We start from the raw sequence: 18,571 nt of genomic DNA, 5'->3' as shown, positions 1-18,571 counted from the left end.
GACCAAGCCGTCACCAATGTGGTTCACCAGCCCGAGCACACAAGTTCTCAGGGACGCAACCCTGCACGCTGTCATCAGCGGGTCATAGAACATGGCACACAGATCGCAGAACGGCCCAGCCTAGCACCACAGCAGCACTCTCGGACTGCATTTGAACTGCCCCCAGTTAGTAATCTCTTGACCATTCCAGAACTCAAAGGAGACACGCTGAAGTCACCTGGCAGAAGCCAGAAATAAAAACAAAATGTGTGGTATTCATCCACTGAAAAAAAAATCTGACTTGTGAGTTTCTCATTCTCAGTAAATATCCACTCTAATTTTGAATAATTTTTACTTATGAAATTTGTTTCTTTAATGTTTATTTTTGCGATAGAGCAGGGGATAGGCAGAGCGGGGAGGGGGGGTAGACAGAGGGTCTGAAGCAGGCTCTGAGATGTCAGCGCGGTGCCCCACGCGGGCCTCAAACTCATGAACTGCAAGATGGTGACCTGAGCCAAAGTCGGACGCTTAACCGACCGAGCCACCCAGGTGCCCGTTGAATAATTTTTATTAAAGAGACTCCCCGCTCCCATCCAGCCTTGACGCCTCACAAACCTGCTGCAGACCAGAACCCTTTCTCATCCTCCCATGCAACAGAAATCCCCGTCTCCTGTGCGGCTCTGGCAGATCGTTCAGGGAAGGCCTGTCCCTCCAAGACCAGACAGAATGATGCACCCACAAGAGTAGACGCGTCCGCAGCACTTTTTTCCAGGCCTAGCGTGGCCTCTAAGCACATGAACAACATGTGCTTGCTTGAGCTCCCCAGGCCTTCTCCAGTGACACAGGACGAAACTCGGAGAGCCCGAGTACCTTGGTCACGGCCATAAGACTAGGGAGCGGCAGGCAGAGGTGGCCTCGCCCTGGGGACGTGGCTTCTGGGTCCAGGACGCTTGAGCGCTACCCCATCAGAGCAGACGCCGGCGTGGGAGATGCAGCTCATCAGTGGCCCGAATTCTTCACACCTGGTGCCCACACTCTGCCACGTGACGACACGGCTCCTCCCACCGAAGAGGTGGGGCACATCCCACCACCTCTCTGAGTTCAGCTGTGGGGCTTGCTTTGGCAATGGAAGGTTAGCGGTGTGATATAATCAGGTATGTGGAAAAACACCTTTGTGCCCGGGTCGGTTCTCTCGTGCATCCGCCACGGACTTCCCCAGGCCAGGCTGCCGGTTCCAGGAGAAAGACGAGAGACACACGGAGCAGAGTACCATGATCGCCGCGTGCGTGAGCTCAAGAGATACCGTACTGCACACTGAGATCCCACAGTTGCTTGTTACGCAGCATCACTACGGCCACGGCTGACTGATACAACCTGTGTCCCCTGACTTTTGCCTGCCTGCAAACCGATCAGCCTTAGCTAGGCTGGCCTAAAGTTACACACATATAGAGAATCCATCCCACAATTTATCAGTGGCTTAAGAATCTGACCTATGGTGAGGACAGTTGGATTAAAAAAAAAAAAAAAAAAAGATAGAACATAGGTAAGTCAAAGACACGCTCCATTCACTCAAGGACACATTTATTCTGTTAAAAGTCAAGCAGGACGATACGATGAGAGCTAAGTGGTAAGGGTCGAGCATGAAGTACGTACACATTTTCCACACTGGACTGCAGGATAAAAGCCACAGGCCATACCCCTGACTGAAATCTCGCCATACAGAGCATTCCACAGCTGTGCTACGACAGAGGGGGAGGAATCAGCCGCCACCTAAGAATGCCAAGGGCAAAACATTAGCACCAGATTGTTGTTGTATGCAATAACATAGCTATGTACAAAGATATGTACATCGACTCACTGGAATCTTTGGGTCCCTGCTGACTAGACGCTGAAGAGGCAAACAGGGGAAGGTACAGGACAGTGACCCCATGTGCTTCGCGGCAAGGGGGACAGAGCACTGTATATTGCTGTGTGTAAGAGAAGGTCCTCAAAAGACCTAAAAGGCTGGATAGAGACACACACCTCCTGTTACTCACATTTTACATATATATCATCAGAATGATTCACAATACTGTATTCGAGGGAAAAGATCACAGATAAACGCTTTGTCTAAATTAAAAGCAAAACACGCTGAAATTACTGTGTTTGTCCCCCTGAGGAGAATGACAGAGGTCCGTGGACAGCCAACTTCACCTTCTCTGAAGTGACCAGTTTTCACAGGAAGGGACTACAGCAGGAGGAAAGGAGGACACGTCATTGGCAGGATGGGGATTTTTTTTCAAGTCAGAAATCGCTTAATTCAATAGGACTGGAAACTTCTGAAAAGGCATAGAGCTTTCTGGCATGAGTGGATTGCCAAAAAGAGGGTTTATTGCGTGCGTTACTGAAGCTTGCCACTTTGGGACCCCCGTGGGGTGCAGAGACATCAGTGCTGTGGCTCAGGGGTCCAGCTCCCCCGCTCTGGCTCATCAAGTACAGACAGCGGTCTGTTAAGACATTTGTGTGCACGTGTGTTCTGGGAAGGCAACCGTCGCCGCGGCCAAAGGGACGTGTCCCCACCTGTTGGAAAACTTTCATGGGAATAGGGGAAACGAGGATCTAAATGATCCCTCGATCAAACAAATGTCCGATCATCACATCAACATGACGTCGTCCAAGGGGCTGTCTTGCCATTTACCACGCGTTTAATCGGATGAGCATCTGTGAAGAAGCTCTACATCGGCGTAGATTAAACAGAAGTTATAACCAAGCCGATGGCAGTTGAATGTCTTTCCACGCGCTTATTTTATTGCCTGTGCACACGGCCTCTGTGCTGAAGCACCCAGTTATGTTTCTTGCCCATGTACTAACCAGCTGTTTGTTCTCTTGCTTCTGAAAGTTCTTCACACGTTCTAGATCCTTTGTCATAGACATGATTAGCACATCTTTCCTCCCAGTCTGTGACTTGTCCACTGGAAACTGACAGCATGACAGTGTTTTCTTAGTGAGCAGACTCTCTTGAGAAACTTGCGATTTCAGCTGATAAACAGGGGACAGAATCTATAAACTGTGGCAGAAAAAGATCGGGTTTGGGAGTTGTAATACTCCATGGGGCCTCTGAAAGCGCAGAGAGGAAAGGTTCTTACAAGTAAATGGAAAGTAACCCTTACGGCATGGCAATAGATTTAAAGAGGCAAAAACAGAAACGGAGGCAATTGTCACTAACAACCATACGCACACAAAATAAGTGTTACAGGCAGAAGGTAATTTCAGAAATATGCTGTTGGTCTCATGAAACAAGTATCTAGCGAGCACATGACTCCTACTGGACACACTATTGACCGAGGACTCTCACTTTGCAGGAAAAGATCACTTGAACCGTGACGCCAGGACTGAAGCTCCTTGTGCTGTGCACGTGTTTTAAAGCATGCACACGATTCTTTCTGTGGCGATTTCAGGATGCGTGAAGCCAACACATAAGGTGTTCATTTCACAGTGGGTTTTTAACCACTGGGAAACCATTCCCCTTTCCAAAAGGTTAGTAACTTCTCATCATATCATCGTGGTTTTGCTGGGAGACTGAATGAAGGACGAGGAAGGGTCCACACCATCGGACGAATGGGGTACAATGGGGCAGCCCACGCTTCCCAGGGTAAGGAATCACAGGGTAAGACGGGAGCCAGGGGTTCCCCACTCATGCACCTTCGAGACTCACTCAGGCTGCTTCCCAGGCGGTTGGTTCAGGATGTGAAGACGAGAGGAAGGGCACCCCTACCAGTGAGAAGGACCACTTGCATGCACTACATAGTCTATACTGCGGGAACCCGCCACCCTCCGGAGGCTGGGCCACGTGTGGTAACTGGCAAAGCAAAATGGCTAATGGTGAGATGTTCTGCTCAGCGTTCAACGAGGAAGCTAAAACACACTAAATAGACCATCGCAAACACACACGGAAGTTATTGCTTCTCTAAAGCAGCCATCCCGCTAGGGGACGACTCGGGTTGCAGGACATAAATACCGGCTGGGGTCTCCGCGTGCCCTCCGGAACCGAGCTCAGAGGGGCACTTTCCGGCCTCCGCCAGGGAGGGCCCTCCTATTTGCCTCTTTCGGGCTGCAGGCTGTCGAACAGACACTTGAGCTGCTCTTCGCCCAGGTGTATCTTGTCTTCCAGCTCGCGCTGCTCAATGATGAGGGCGGACTTCATCTTCACGAAGTGCTCGCAGTCGGCCAGGCTCTCCTCGCTGAGGTAGCTGGCCAGGATGTCGAACACGATCCGCTCCCGGCGGTCCAGGTTCTCCTTCAGTTCCTTGGCGTCCTCGTGCTGCTGGATGAGGACCCGCTGCTTCTCGAGCAGCGATTGCTGGGGAGAGAGAGAGAGACAAGCCCGTTGAGGACCAGGGCGAGAGCAGGGGCTCCGGGCGGCCACCGCAAGATGCCGGCCACGCTGTGGGCTGCTTCAGGGGACACCCTGACGCCAGGTTAGGGACCAGAGGTCTGACGGCCTCTGCACGGAGATACTCGGGCGCGGCTAGCCCCAGCCCTTCCTCGAGAGCTCACAGGCTCGTCCCGCCTCCCATTTCTTCCCACTGGCCTGGAACGGCTCACAGGAACAGCCTTGACGAGAAGAGCTGTCCCCGGACAGATAAGGACAGAATTCTGAGAGGCTCGAAAGGTGTAAAGGACTTAGGGATCCCATGTGCGTCAGAGGCCTGCCCGTGACAACACTGCGGCAAAGGCAACAAACGGCGCGGATTCCGAAGAACTCATGGAGCGGGGTGTGTACACCCTTCCGCAGGAGAAGAGCCCCTGGGCGAGCTTGCAGGGCACGCGTGAGGGAGCAAGGACAGGTAGGACAGACGCAGGGTGACGGGGGAGACTCCCCGGCTCCCCACACGGGCCCGCTCTGGGGGACACGGACGACCCCGTTCCCAAAATGTGGCACTCACAGCCGCACCGTCTCTCCGCAAAATACACACCTAACGGTCCCTGCCTTCTCTAAGTTTAACAAAAACTAAGAAAGGAAGAGATGAGTGCATTCAGTCTCCCACCGTCGGCTGGGGGAGGCCGGGGCTTCATTTCCTCCGTGTGATTTTTACTTGGGCAGCAGGACAGCCGCTCTCATTCCGCCACTTTGCAACGTGGCCACGCACAGTTACCAACAGCCACCGTGAGAGTCCAGCATGTGGCGGCTCTCTGTAAAACGCCCGCACACAGAGAGCGCGCGATGAACGTGAGCGGCCACCGTCACTAAGCAGAAACTGTCTTGGTGGGCGGGTCACTAAGCAGAAACTGTCTTGGTGGGCGTCAGGTCCCCTGCCCACTCCCGTGCAACACCGCCCTCTTCAGGTCACGCGCACAGGGAATTCTCACGCAAAGAGGAGGCAAAGCAAATCCGTTAAACCCAAAGGGAAAGGTGCTAACAGACCCTAGAAGTGTGCTTTGGATTATTAACATCGGTCCGGCTGGGGCGCCTGCACGGCTTTGTCAGGTAAGTGTCCGACTCTTGAATTTTGGCTCAGGTCATGATCTTGTGGGTTGTGAGTCCGAGCCCCGCATCAGGGGAAAGAGCCTTGGGATTCTCTCTTTCCCTCTCTCTCTGCCCCTCCCATGCTGGTGTGTGCAGGAACTCTCTCTCAAAATAAATACATAAAAACTTAAAACCAGTCAGGCTGACTAGGGACAGGAGGCTGCAGAGGCTGGGAGAGGACCTGATGGGGGCATTTTCTGTCTGGAAAGATGGAGGGAGCCTCAGAAAACGTTCTGCGGTGTCTTTTAACTAGTTACTATGTTGTCTCTGAAAACCTTAGCGTCTCCAAACTTCCGCTGCCTGACGCAGATTTTCCTCCAACGCCAACCCTGCTGGAGATGGGGCCTCCTCACTGCCCCTGGCTGGGGGAATGCAACACTCCATTCAAAGGGAGCCCCCGGGACGTGCTGAGGGCTCCAGAGCCTGGTACTCAGGAGGACCACGTGCGTGGTCCTTAGTGTTGGCATTCCTTCATCATCCCCAAATTCTAAATAAAGTATCTGTCCGTTCCACCCACACGGAGGGAAAGATAGATTATAGAGGAGCTGAGTTGCAAAGACCACACTAGTTGTTCACTTAAATCAATACTCGAGAACATTCCAATTATGTATAAACGAATCTCTTTCTCGTTCAAGTTTTTTTTTAAGAATATTTTTATTTTTGAGAGAGACAGAGCACACATGAGTGGGGTAGAAGCAGAGAGAGAGAGACTCCCAAGCAGGCTCTGTGCTGACAGCAGAGAGCTCAATACGGGGCTCCAACGCTCGAACCACAGATCATGACCTGAGCCAGTCGGACACTCAACAGGCGGAGACACCCGGGCACCCCTCGCGTTATCTTCCTCTCCTCAGATACACGTGGCAAAGACGAGGAAATCAGAAAGTGGAATCTGAACATCACCCAAGGGTCCCGACTATTTTGTCAATGCTTATCCAGTATGTTCAAACGGTAGTCATCAACGACTTAGCTAAGCACAGAACGACAACGTCTGCGAGCTGCACTCGAGAACATTTAGGTCACCTGAAAGCGCTCTCACCTACAGTAAGGGAGAGGGCTAACTCTTCTGCTCCCCTTTCAGAGAAGGAGCCGTATTAATAATAAAGATGATCATTTGAGGGCCTACACAGAGAAGCAAACTCCATGTTCTACTGATATTTGACCCAGGAAGTGAAGCCAACAAGGGGGCTATTACTTCCTGCATTCTGCAAACCCCCTAAGAGACACGTTCCAGGCTGCACACCTCAAGAGAGGGGGAAGAGGCAGACAAGTCCTCGACTGCTTCCAGACTGCTGTGTGCACTCCTGTTAAAAGCAGCGACAACATCACATTCCATTCTCAGTGAGACCCACTTACACGCATGGTCAAGAAAGGTGAAAGAGACTATTTCCTAGGAAGAGACACTTATCAGTAATGATCCGTGGGAACAGGTGAGAAGATGTGAAAAGGAGCCCACAGTTCTTCCTGAACATCACAGCAGCCCTGCAGTCCCATGACCACGCCTGTCAGGCCCTGCCCACCACACCCCCCAGCACCTGTCTCCGTCAGTTACTGGCAAAGTGAGGGAGAGCCCTGGACACCCGAAGGCGTCCTGCGCTGGGAGGTGCACAGGCCGCCGCAGGGACCACGTGAGGCTTCAGGGCACCAACTCATGACGCCCCACGCGGAACCTTCCCGCAACCACCTCCCGCCCCGCCCCCCGCCGAGTCCAGGTCAGACACGTTGTATCTACCCGATCACCAGGAGAAGTAGTGTCATCCAAATTATTGAGGGCGTTTTCTACCCTCGCCAGACGGCCCGACAGCGACAGCAGAAGGTTCACCACTTTGTCCAGGTCCCCAACGAACATCCGGAACTTGTCAAACTCGTTGGGTTTGCACACGTCTTTGGCGATGGCGTCCACCTCGTCCCCCAGTGCGCTGTTGGCACGGATGTCCTCCAGCAGGCTCTCCCGGGCTTCCCGAAGCACTTGCAGCTTGCGACTGATGCTCTCGATGAGCTCCTGCTGTAGGGCACAGGGGGGCATGCAAACACTCGTTAGGGTGACCCGACCTGGCACCTACAGCGGCTGCCCGGGCCCTGTGGTCTCACGTAAGTGACCTGCGTGGGGAAGAGTTGATTTTGCATCAACTTTCTAAGAGAGGCTTTCTAAGACCCGGGGAGGGAGAACAACTCCCGGTGAAGTCCCTGGCATGACATTTAGACATGCAACTAACCTATTCTCCTCCCGTTAGTGTCCTATCACACAGCGATAGGTAGGACGTGGCCCCTCGAGATAAACCTCATTTCACCTTCACCTTGGCCAGGATTCTCGGGGCCCACGTGAGATTCTGTGCTTCATAGTCTGCAATCTTCCAGTGCAAGAACTGACACGTGCACAAGTTATGGAGTCTCACGCCTGCTACTGAATGGCGTGATTTAAACATATGCTCCACACACAACTAGCAACTTAAAACAAATAAAGGGATGTCAGTAAAATTAAAAGTCTTTTGAGAGTAACCTGACTTGAATGTGACCGAAATGCACATATATTACTAACTTTTTAAAAATATGGCAAGAAAGGGGCGTCTGGGTGGCTCAGTCGGTTAAGAGTCCGACTTTGGCTCAGGTAATGATCACGGTTTGTGGGTTCGAGCCCCGAGTTGGGCTCTGCTGACAGTTGAGAGAGCCTGGAGCCTGCTCTGGATTCTGTGCCCCCTCTCTCTCTCTCTCTGTCCCTCCCCCACTCATGCTTTGTCCCCCTCTCTCTCAAAAACAAAAGCATTAAAAAAATATTTTAGATAAAATAAAATAAACTAAGTATGGCAAGATATACGTCTCAAAAGTTATCATTTTATGCGTTTTTAAGCGTACCACTCTGTGGCATTAAGTACATTCACGTCGTGGGCAACCGTGACCACCGCCCATCTCCAGAACTTCCTCATGTTACCCAACTGACACTCTGACCATTAAACGTGAGTCCCCCACCCCTCTTTTCCACAGGCCCTTTAAGTGATTGTCTTTTAAAGGGGCAAAAATAAAAAACAAAACATGTAAACTGGCCTTCCTGCTGAAGTGGCAGGATTTGAGTGGCAAAGATGGTCTGCCCCCTCTGGCAGATCTGGGGAAACGTACAGGGATGGCTCTAAAGGAACGCAGCAGGTGAGCCCAGGCTGCCAAAACCACTGTCTTCCGAGCACGGATGTCTGTGTGCCGTCAGGCCCACCCACAGCAGAAGCGCCAGGGCGTTCACCCCCACGTGCTGAACCACACACAGCCCACGTGAACCCCCGCACGCCACAGCGCCGAGGTGCACAAACCCAAATGAAGACTGCAGAATGTGAACGCTCACGTCCAGTTAGGATGTTCAGCTCAGGCTGCTGCAACAAGGGACGCCACGTATAGAAAGCGGACCCATGAAGTCCCCCCACACCGTCACTGCGTGTCCTGGGCCCTTTACAGACTCCAACCCCACAGGGAGCCGGCAGAGCCGAGCGGAGAGAAGTCACCCGCCCGGAGGGAGCGACGTCTCATCAAGCTCTCCAGGACCGTGATCTTGGCTGCACAGGGGAAAAGGAGCCCGCACCTCCAGGACTGACACAAAAGCTGAACGCGTGCCTGCGTGACAATCACCAGCCTGGCGGCTTGCGGTAGGTACCCGTACTTGGCAGGTATCAGCAGTCCTGCGTGCAGGCTGAGAAGGTGCCCCGGCTTAACAGACAACAGTGGGGTAAAACCCGCCTGTCATGGGGCCGCCGGGGTGGCTCAGTCGGTTAAGTGGCCGACGTCAGCTCTGGTCGTGATCTCACGGTTTGTGGGCTCGGGACGACAGCTCAGAGCCTGCAGCCTGCTTCAGACTCTGTGTCTCCCTCTCTCTTTGCCCCTTCCCCGCTCGTGCTCTGCCTCACTCTCTCTCTAAAAAATAAGTAAACGTTAACAAAAATTCAAAAACAAAAAACGCCTGTCCCGATGACAGTTTAGGTGGGCAAAGTCACACGGCGGGACGAAAGACACGCTGAACCACGAGCAAGCCATCGCACGCTTTGCAGGAGCCGATGACGTGTCCGCTTTGTCTGCGGAGGAGACGCTGACGAGAATCCCCATCTGGCGTTGATGCGTGTGCACAAGTAAGTATGACGATAAGTCCACGGCCTGGAAAGGCATGGGCACCGCCTGCTCATGGTCCAATCTGCCTAGGGCTTATCACAATGTCTGGGTATCCTGCAGATTAAGATAGCAGGCAGTTTCAGAGGAGAGCTGTCCTTGTCCTCACTGCAGATTAATCGGCATGGGTTTTCTCCTAAAACACCCAACATGGAATTTATAAACTGCTTTGGGCTTTTTCGGGTCAGGTTCTAGTCTTCCCTCACTAATTTATTTATTTTACTTATTATTTTGAGAGAGAGAGAGGGAGAGCAGAGGAGGGGCAGATACAGAGAGACACACAGATTCCAAAGCAGGCTCCAGGCTCCATGCTTTCAGCACAGAGCCCGATGCGGGGCTTGAACCCACGAACTGTGAGATCACGACCTGAGCTACAGTCAGACGCTCAACCGACTGAGCCACCCAGGCGCCCCTTCCCTCACTAATGTAAAGCTGTATGCGTCTACAGTTCTGATATTTTCTCTCAGAATGTGGGCTGATGCTTGTGTCTCGGTGCGTCTGGTTACCTACCTATCTGGGGAGACGGTTTTAAGTCAACTTCGAGTCCCACGGCTAAGATGGCCTTTTTCAGATACTCATAACTTGAGGGAAGAGCACAAAATGGATTGTAGGGATGGAGAACCTTCCAAATTGTCACCTGCAGGCAACCCGTAACCCGAGTGAACACCTCAAGCAATTCAGAGGATTGTGGATGTGTGAGGACCCCTAGCCAGGGCTTCTGGTAACTTTCCTGTTTCATTCTTCTTTAGCAATTATCGTGATAAAGATTTCACACCAATGCATGATACGTGCCTTCAAAACCTGCAATAACAGCTGAGCGAACTTGAAGCTGGGCGTTTTGGAAGGAGCCCAAATTCCTCTGATTCCTTTATATGTCGTGCGTAAAGTTTTATTAGAAATACCCTCCCCTTCTTCCATAAAGGGCCAGACACTGACTTTCAGGGATCTTGGGACAAGGCCTGGCCCAGGAAGCATACGGATCACTGGTTATCAGCACCAGCCGGGGTGCAGCAGGCCTCACCCGCCACGTCAGATGAGCCTCGCATGAGCCCATCCGCTTGTGTTCTGCAGCACATGGCATTCAAGAGGGCCTGGGGGGAGAGCAAGTGGTGGCAGAGGCCAGCCACCCCCCCGCCCACCCTGGGTCTCACAGCAGGTGCACTCCTGCCCCTTACCTCTGTTTCCGGTGCCCCCCACACACCTACTTTTGTCCCCCTCTGGGCGGGGAATGAGGTCTTTTCTCTCTGGGCCTCGTGCCCACGTCTAAGTTCCAGGGAAGAACCACAACCCTCAGATTCCAGATGTTGACCATGGAGTGTCTGCTTCTGCTGAAGAATCCCATATCTCAGTTGGGCCTCTTTCTGGGCAGAGTGTGCCTGAGCCGCCTCGGGTGTAAAAACGGATTTCGCCTTCCTGGGGTAATGCTTCCAACCAGCCACCACAATTCCCTCTCTGCATCCCTGTGTCCTCAGCCTTCTCCTAAAACACAGGGTCACCCGATTTGGCACTCGGGCTCTGTGAGCATGCAGCGATGCTGGGACCATGACAGCCAAGGTCCCTCTGGGCACGTGGGTCCACATGCGATTCGGGGTCAAGCCGCTCTACCGTTACGGCCCATCAGGTACATCCACACGGCACGGACCTCCTTCTCCCCACCGTGAACACTTTGTACAACCACACGACACAGTGTATTTGTGGGTTATGGGAAGAAGGCTGAAAAGACAGGGTGCCAGCTGCCTTTGTCAAATCAAGCCGAAAAGCAGGATTACTGAGTCACTAACACCACAGAGAACTGTGATTTACAGCATTTGCCGTTTACTGTGAAATTACTCAACATTTGCATCTGGAATAAGATATGTCAGTTGGGTTAAGAATTTAATCATGCGAGGGTGCCTGGGTGGCTCAGTCGGTTGAGAGTCTGGCTTCAGCTCAGGTCATGATCTCATAGTTTGTGAGTTCGAGCCCTGCATCGGGCTCTCTGCTGACAGCTCAGAGCCTGTTTCGGATCCTCTGGCCCCCTCTCTTGCTGCTCCTCTGGCCCCCAAAATAAATAAACATTAAAAAAACCCAAGAATATAATCATGTGGAGTAGGTTGGGGGGGTGCGGGGAGTAGGCTGTCAGGAGCCAAGTTCACAGGGATTCATCTCAATCCCAAAGCAGTCATCTAAGGTGAGGCAGTTGCCCAGCAACTTGAGCCTCCCAAAAGCAGAAAGAGAAAAGAGCCACCCAGATGAAGGCTGGGCAGTACCAGGGCGTGCCCCACCCCAAACTCATCACAGCACGAGAAACAAGGCCATGTCGTAAATAAGAGTCTGCCTTTGTTCGGCTCAGGTCATGATCTTGCGGTTCGCGGGTTCGAGCCCCACGTCAGGCTCTGTGCTGACAGCTCAGAACCTGGAGCCTGCTTCACATTCTGCATGTCCCTCTCTCTCTCCCCACCCCCCCGGCTCACATTTGGTATGTCTGTCTGTCTCTCTCTCTCAAAAATAAACATTAAAAAAGAAGAAAGAAAAAAGAAAGAAATTGGATATGTGATTGGAAGCCAGATACAAGCCCAGGACTAAAATTCTTATCTTTTATTCCCTTTAATTCCCTTGAACAAAAAAGCAGATATTCCCCAAACTGAAAGTAAATTTCTCTCATGCATGGGTCACAATATTTCTTCTATTATATCTGAAATCAGCCAGTGGTGTTTTTAAACCACCAACTATACACGCATAATCTTTTGGTAAGATTTCTGTTAAAAGAAAAAAAAAAGTGTTTGTTTTATGAAAGCAGTTTTCCAAAGTACTAAGCATATGGCAAATGCTCACAAAAGGCTGCTTCCCTCCTTTTCTTTCCCTGGTAGTATTTGACGGGCTCAAGGCCCTGGAATAAAGAGTACGTGCTAGCCTCTGAAATGGACTTTCTTTGGCAATCCCGTCATCCATTTAATGCTAAGGCCTTCCTAAAAAACTAGGTAATCACCTAGATGCCACAGGTCTGGCGTGCTGACAGATCATGGAGATTTAAAGCTAACAGAGCAGTAATGCCATTGACACTGACAGCAGTAATGCTGTCCCTACCATGACTTCATGGCCACTCACTATGTAGTCCCTGACCTCATTTCTGACTTTATCTCCAGTCCTACCCTCCTGGTCCACATAGCTCCAGCTAAAGCCACTGCTGCTTCTCCAATGTGTCACGAGCCTACCACCTCAGGACCTTCGCAGCGGCTGGTCCCCTTACCCCAGTGCACCCAGATATCCACACGGCTCACCCTTCACACCACTCTAGGTCACTGTTCAATCATCCCCTCGCTGGAGCCCTCTCTAGAATCACCTTCCTTTGTTTCACTCGATTCTTTCACTCTGTTTTAATTCTCTCACCATCCAATGTACCACATTAAACGTTGGCAAACTCTTTCCATAAAGGGGTAGACAGTAAAGATCCTCGACGTTCCAGGTGGCGTGGTCAGCTGCAACTACTCAACCCTGCTTCTGTGGAAGGAAAGCCACCAGAGAGCGTCTCTAAATGAATAAATGTGCCTGTGCGTCAATACAACTTTGCTCACAAAACCAGGTTTGGCCCACAGGCTGCAGTGTGCCGACCCCCTACTGTGTATTTGTTTTCATGTGGGCTGAACAGAGGCTCCCCTCTGGAAAGGAAGGGCTCCGTTCTGTTTGGTCTCCTGCTGTACCCCTAAGCGCCTGGGAGTTCTAGGAGACAAGAAATGACGCTGCTTGGTGGACAAAGCACTTTACAAGCACTATGTGGGGACTGTGATCTCCTGGCTGCAGGTATTAGAACCTGATATTCAAAGAGAACAGGTAACTTGCCGAAGGTCACAGAATGAAGTCCGCAGCATTTTAACTAGGGTGGAAGGCACAGATTACTTGGACCGTGACGTGCGGCCCCTTCTCTGCCAACGAGCACAATTTCATTGGCAACGGCCTTTCCTACCTTCTTCACCGACAGGTCGTGGTCCAAGTCGCTCCCCGAATCCTCCTCGGGCTCCTGCTGCTCCTGCAGATCCTTCATCTTGATCAGCAGCTCCGCCTTGGGGACCGAAGTGCTGTAGTACGTGGAACTGGTGGCCAGGGACATGGCCGCCGGCACGCTCGGCTCCTCTCTCCTACGTAAAAAGGTCAGAACCGCAACTGGCTGTGACCCTACGCGCACGTGCCCCCTTCCGGCTCACGGCCTCGGTCCCGACGAGCCAATGGGGCCGCTAACCAAAAGACAACAGCTGGGGGATGGGACCGCCAAAGCGGGGCGGAGGGGCAGCCCTTGGCTGCAGCCGTGTCTGCTCCCTCTTGCTTTGATCCGACTCACCCCCTCTGCCCCTGTCTCGGGCATCTCACGGGCACTCCCACCTACTGTCAGTTAACGACGTGTACGGACACAATGGATATAAACAGGACAGATGTGAGCACACGCCTGTGCAGGTGGCCCACGGAATGAGACAGGTCGCAAAGCACGTTTCCCCAAACCGTGGAAATGCATCCGTTCGCTCCGTTCCACAAGCGGGAACAGAAAGCCTCCTTAGTAACTAGGACATTCAGGAGCCTTCGTGACTGACACCTGGGGCTGTGGGGGTGTCCTGTCCACCGCAGGGTGTTGGGCAGCCTCCCTGTCTCCACCCACAGGATGCCGGGAGCACCTCGCGGGGGCGACAACTAAAAACGTACCCGGACATTGCCAAGTGTCCCCTGGAGGGAGACGACGGCCCAGCTGAGAAGCGCTGTCTTCTGAGAGGCGCCTGCGGGCATCGCAGGAGCTGCGCTATCCTCACATCTTTGCCAGGCCTCAGAGTCGTCATCCCCAGCCACGGGCCTTAGCGCTTCTTTTGGGAGGGTCCCCGGACGGCCAAAACGTGCTAAGTAAGCACTGGGCAGTACTTTCGGAAACCTGCCCCCCAGAAGCAATCATGAAAACAGACACACGGAGAAGGCACTTGCCCCCTGGAGCGAACCAGATGCTAAGAGGGAGCAGCGCACCAAGCGGCCACACCGCGCCCCTGAAGGCGGTGCTTACTCACTTCGCGTCCGTGGTCCCAGGAGAGGGGACTTTGGGGAGCAGCTTCCTCCGCTGCTGGGCTTCTTCCAGCAGGTGCTCGTCTTTGGGGAAGATCCCCTCCATCAGGTCCATGGTGGTTCTGATCTTCACGCTGGGGTCCAGGATGTCGGCCAGAGACTTCTCCTTGCCCACGATCTCCCGGGCCAGCTCTTCTGACTTCAGGTCTTCGGCTGTCCTCTCCTTGGTCTTCACGTAGCTGAGCCCGGACGGAGAGGCCCCGCTGTCCTTGGCAGTGGGCGCGGGGGCTTCGGGGGGCTGGGGCGGGGGCTCGGCGCCCTGGCGGCTGTACACGCAGAAGCGGGAGTAGAACTGCTCCGAGGTGCTGAGGGTCTTGATGTGGTCTTTCTCCAGCCCGCTGGGCAGTGTGGGCAGCTCGGTGGCGCGGGCCAGGCCCTGGCGGCTCTCCTTCTCAGGCCGGCTCTCCGAGTGCACAATCTTGATGGGCACCATCTTCACAGTGGTATTGTTGTCAATCACCCGCTCGATTCTGGAAAGAGAAGAGCCGTGTGCTGAAAACGCAAAGTGAGCCCTGCCGTCGACGCCTACCCGGGAGAGAAACCCGCTGGTCCCTCACCTGCTCTTCCGGCTGGGGAACCCAGGCTCAAAGACCTTTGGCCACTGAGCTGGAAGGAGCCTCCGTGATCACAGACCCAGGACGGGGAATGGAGGTCGAGGAGGCCTGTGTTCCTGACCCTGAGCGTCTGGACACCTCTTCCATTTTCAAAATCACCCACACCCCTAGGGGAGCCGGGGGTGTATCCCTGGGCTTGCTGACTGAGAGGAGGGTGGTTTAACACGCGTTTTCATGCGGATAATAGTGCAAACATTAACAGGCCCTGCTCGGTGACATTCTCCTTTGTCGGGGGACCTGCAACAGGCTTCCTTTCACAGTTATCATTAGAGCCTTCCCTCGCTGCCTCTCCAAGCAGGGCCGGTACATACCCACGGGTGCCTGCGTGGTTCTGGGGCCGCCGGGAGACTTCTAGAAAGATTGCCTATGTTTTTTTTCTTTTAATGTTTATTTTTGAAAAAGAAAGTGCAAGTGGGGTAGGGGCAGATGGGGGAGCAGAGGATCGTTTGAAGTTTAAGCAAAAAATCCCCAGACGACTGTTAAAGATTTAAAAGTAAGCCACCTAGGGGCACCTGGGTGGCTCAGCCGGCTGAGCGTCCGATTTCGGCTCAGGTTATGATCTCACGGCTCGTGGGTTCGAGCCCCGTGTCGGGCTCTGTGCTGACACCTTGGAGCCTAGAGTCTGCTTCCGATTCTGTGTCTCCCCCTCTCTCTGTCCCTTTCCCACTCACACTTTTCTCTCTCTCAAAAATGAACAAACGTTGGAAAAACAAATAAGTAAAAAAGTCAGCTACCTAGTGTTAGCACACGAGTTGAAGCATTTGTTTTGGTAGGAATGCCCATTCTGAAATCCCTCAGAGGCTAGGAATGCTTCCTCTCCTCTCTCCGCACTCCTGCTGGGGGCTCAGGGCCTGGCACACAGGGACGGCTCAACAGCGCGTGAAGGTGGGAGCCTGCCCTGCACCCCGGCTGGCGCCCCAGCAGGCAGGAGCGCGTGCACACTCATGGTCAAGGGGTAGCTGGAAGGAGGGAGAGGCCGGACATGGAGGGAGATGAGGCGAGCAGCTCTGCTCAAGAGATCCAAGTCAGCAGAGAGCAGGGCAATTTCTTTTACATTTTTATTTATTTCTGAAATTATTTTTGTTAATGTTTATTTATCGTTGAGAGAGACAGACAGAGCATACGTGGGGGAGGGGCAGAGACAGAGGGAGACACAGAATCGGAAGCAGGCTCCAGGTTCTGAGCTGTCAGCACAGAGCCCGACGCGGGGCTCGAACTCAGGGACCGTGAGATCATGACCCGAGCTGAAGTTGGACGCTTAACTGACTGTCCCACCGAGGCACCCCTTTCTTTTAAATGTTTAAACGTTTATTCATTTTTGAGAGTGGGGGAGGGCAGAGAGAAGGGGATAGAGGATCGATCCAAGCAGGCTCCACGCCATCAATGCAGAGCCCGACGTGGGGCTCGAACTCACGCACTGTGAGACGCTTAGTTGGATGCTTAACTGACTGAACCACTCAGGCGCCCCAAGAACAGTATCTCTGAGCTGAGCCTAAATGACCGGCAGCTCAGGAAGCCCTGACACAGGGGGACCCTGACCCTTCCCCTGCTGACCCATCGGTAGCTGACCGTGCCTCCCTGGTTTCTTGTTCAGCCTGCAGGTCACTGGGATCGCACGCTCTCATACCAGGATTGACCGACGGGGCACACCGTGGGGACGGTGACTAATTCAGTGCACTGTGAGCGACTTTCTGGGTAGCAGCTCTTGGAGGTGGCACGGCCACCATGTGCCTCACTGAGCTTCCTGAGAACAAAGTGTACACATGTGGGTCTGGGTATAGACACTGACCCGGATTCGGGCCCTCTGTGAGCACTCATACAGCAGGGGACATGGTGCACAGGCAACCTTTTCCGACCCAAAAGACACGATGGGTGGGAACACTAAATAATGTGGGTACCCATCACCCCCCAGTATCTTCAATAGGCGCTGTCCCTGTTTACTGAAATCCCTCTCAAGCTCCTGGAAAAGACAGAATGAGAAAATCAACACTGGCTTCAGGCAAGAAAAAAATGAAACCCACTCCCTACGTCCTGAGCCGACGCAGGTCACGAGCACCATGGGAACACATGGCTGTTTCTCCGAGGAGCCCGCGGAGCTCAGACCAGCTCCCGAGAAGCTCCCGAGAAGCTCCCGAGAAGCTCCCGAGAAGCGGGTGGCCTGAGGGGCCCAGGCCAGCTCGCCTGGAACAGTGTCGCACACTTGGCCCGCCACACAGACCACGTTATTGCTTCTTCTTCCCTTCAGAACGGACAACGCTGCCTCCCACTGACAGGTTATCTCAGTGGTGCCCACAGTCTGCATGACACAGAACACAGACGTGGCCCCCAGATGAAGCTGTGGTTACGAGGCCACACTTGCGGAGATACAGGATGCTATCAGTGGTGTCCTCTCTGCTGAGTTATTTTCAAGGTGGAAAGAAAAGAACAGGGGCGCCTGGGTGGCTCAGTTGCTTAAACATCTGACTCTTTTAAAAAAATTTTTTTTAATTTTTTTATTTTTAATTTTTTTTTTAACGTTTATTTATTTTTGAGACAGAGAGAGACAGAGCATGAACGGGGGAGGGTCAGAGAGAGAGGGAGACACAGAATCTGAAACAGGCTCCAGGCTCTGAGCAGTCAGCACAGAGCCCGATGCAGGGCTCGAACTCACAGACAGTGAGATCGTGACCTGAGCCAAAGTCGGACGCTTAACCGACTGAGCCACCCAGGCGCCCCAATGTTTATTTATTTTTGAGAGAGAGAGAGATACAGTGTGAGTGGGGGAGGGGCAGAGAGAGAGAGAGGGAGACACAGAATGTGAAACAGACTCTGGGCTCTGAGCTGTCAGCACAGAGCCCGACGTGGGGCTCGAACCCACGAACCGTGAGATCATGACCTGAGCCGAAGTCGGACGCTCAACCGACTGAGCCACCCAGGCGCCCCTTAACATCTGACTCTTGATTTCGGCTCAGGACATGATCTCTTGGGTCTGGAGTCTGAGCCCTGCGTTGGGCTCTGTGCTGAGAGTGTGGAGCCTGCTTTGGGATTGTCTCTCACTCTCTCTCTGCCCCTCCCGTGCTCATGCTCTTTCTCAAAATAAATCAATGAACTTAAAAAAAAAGAGAACGGCTTGAGACTCTACAACAAAAAGGTCCAACAGAACTTTCTGGGATGATGGAAATAAATGGTATGTGTGCCATTAACCACACGTGGTGCAGCTGATGCACAGAATTTATTTTGCTTTTCATTAACTTCCATTCCTACGGCCACATGTGAC

At 52.9% G+C, this 18,571-nt stretch overlaps 1 protein-coding gene and 1 non-coding gene across 3 annotated transcripts in view; both read right to left on the bottom strand.

The window, feature by feature from the left end:
• Nucleotides 1–1,539: 1,539 nt before the first annotated feature.
• The window catches only part of LOC128774596 (protein Shroom2-like), a 78,577-nt gene continuing 61,545 nt past the window's right edge, over nt 1,540–18,571 (bottom strand). Inside the window, exons 6-9 of one of the 2 annotated variants that reach the window (XM_053893662.1) lie at nt 14,647–15,171; nt 13,569–13,740; nt 7,215–7,487; nt 1,540–4,318 (exon numbers count right to left, since the gene is read on the bottom strand). In XM_053893662.1, the coding sequence (XP_053749637.1) occupies nt 4,052–4,318; nt 7,215–7,487; nt 13,569–13,740; nt 14,647–15,171 (1,237 nt within the window). In that variant the 3' untranslated portion in view covers nt 1,540–4,051. The remainder of the gene's footprint in view (nt 4,319–7,214; nt 7,488–13,568; nt 13,741–14,646; nt 15,172–18,571) is intronic. The other variant, XM_053893663.1, reaches the window with a different exon arrangement.
• On the bottom strand, nt 9,949–10,033 carry TRNAY-GUA (transfer RNA tyrosine (anticodon GUA)). Its single transcript has one exon. It is a non-coding gene; the product is annotated as a tRNA-Tyr (tRNA).

The sequence above is a fragment of the Panthera pardus genome, unplaced genomic scaffold, assembly GCF_024362965.1.
Source record: "Panthera pardus isolate Hobbes unplaced genomic scaffold, ASM2436296v1 HiC_scaffold_335, whole genome shotgun sequence".
NCBI lineage: Eukaryota > Metazoa > Chordata > Mammalia > Carnivora > Felidae > Panthera > Panthera pardus.
The sequence above is the reverse complement of the archived record's forward strand: the minus strand, read 5'-3'. Positions and strand labels throughout refer to the sequence as shown.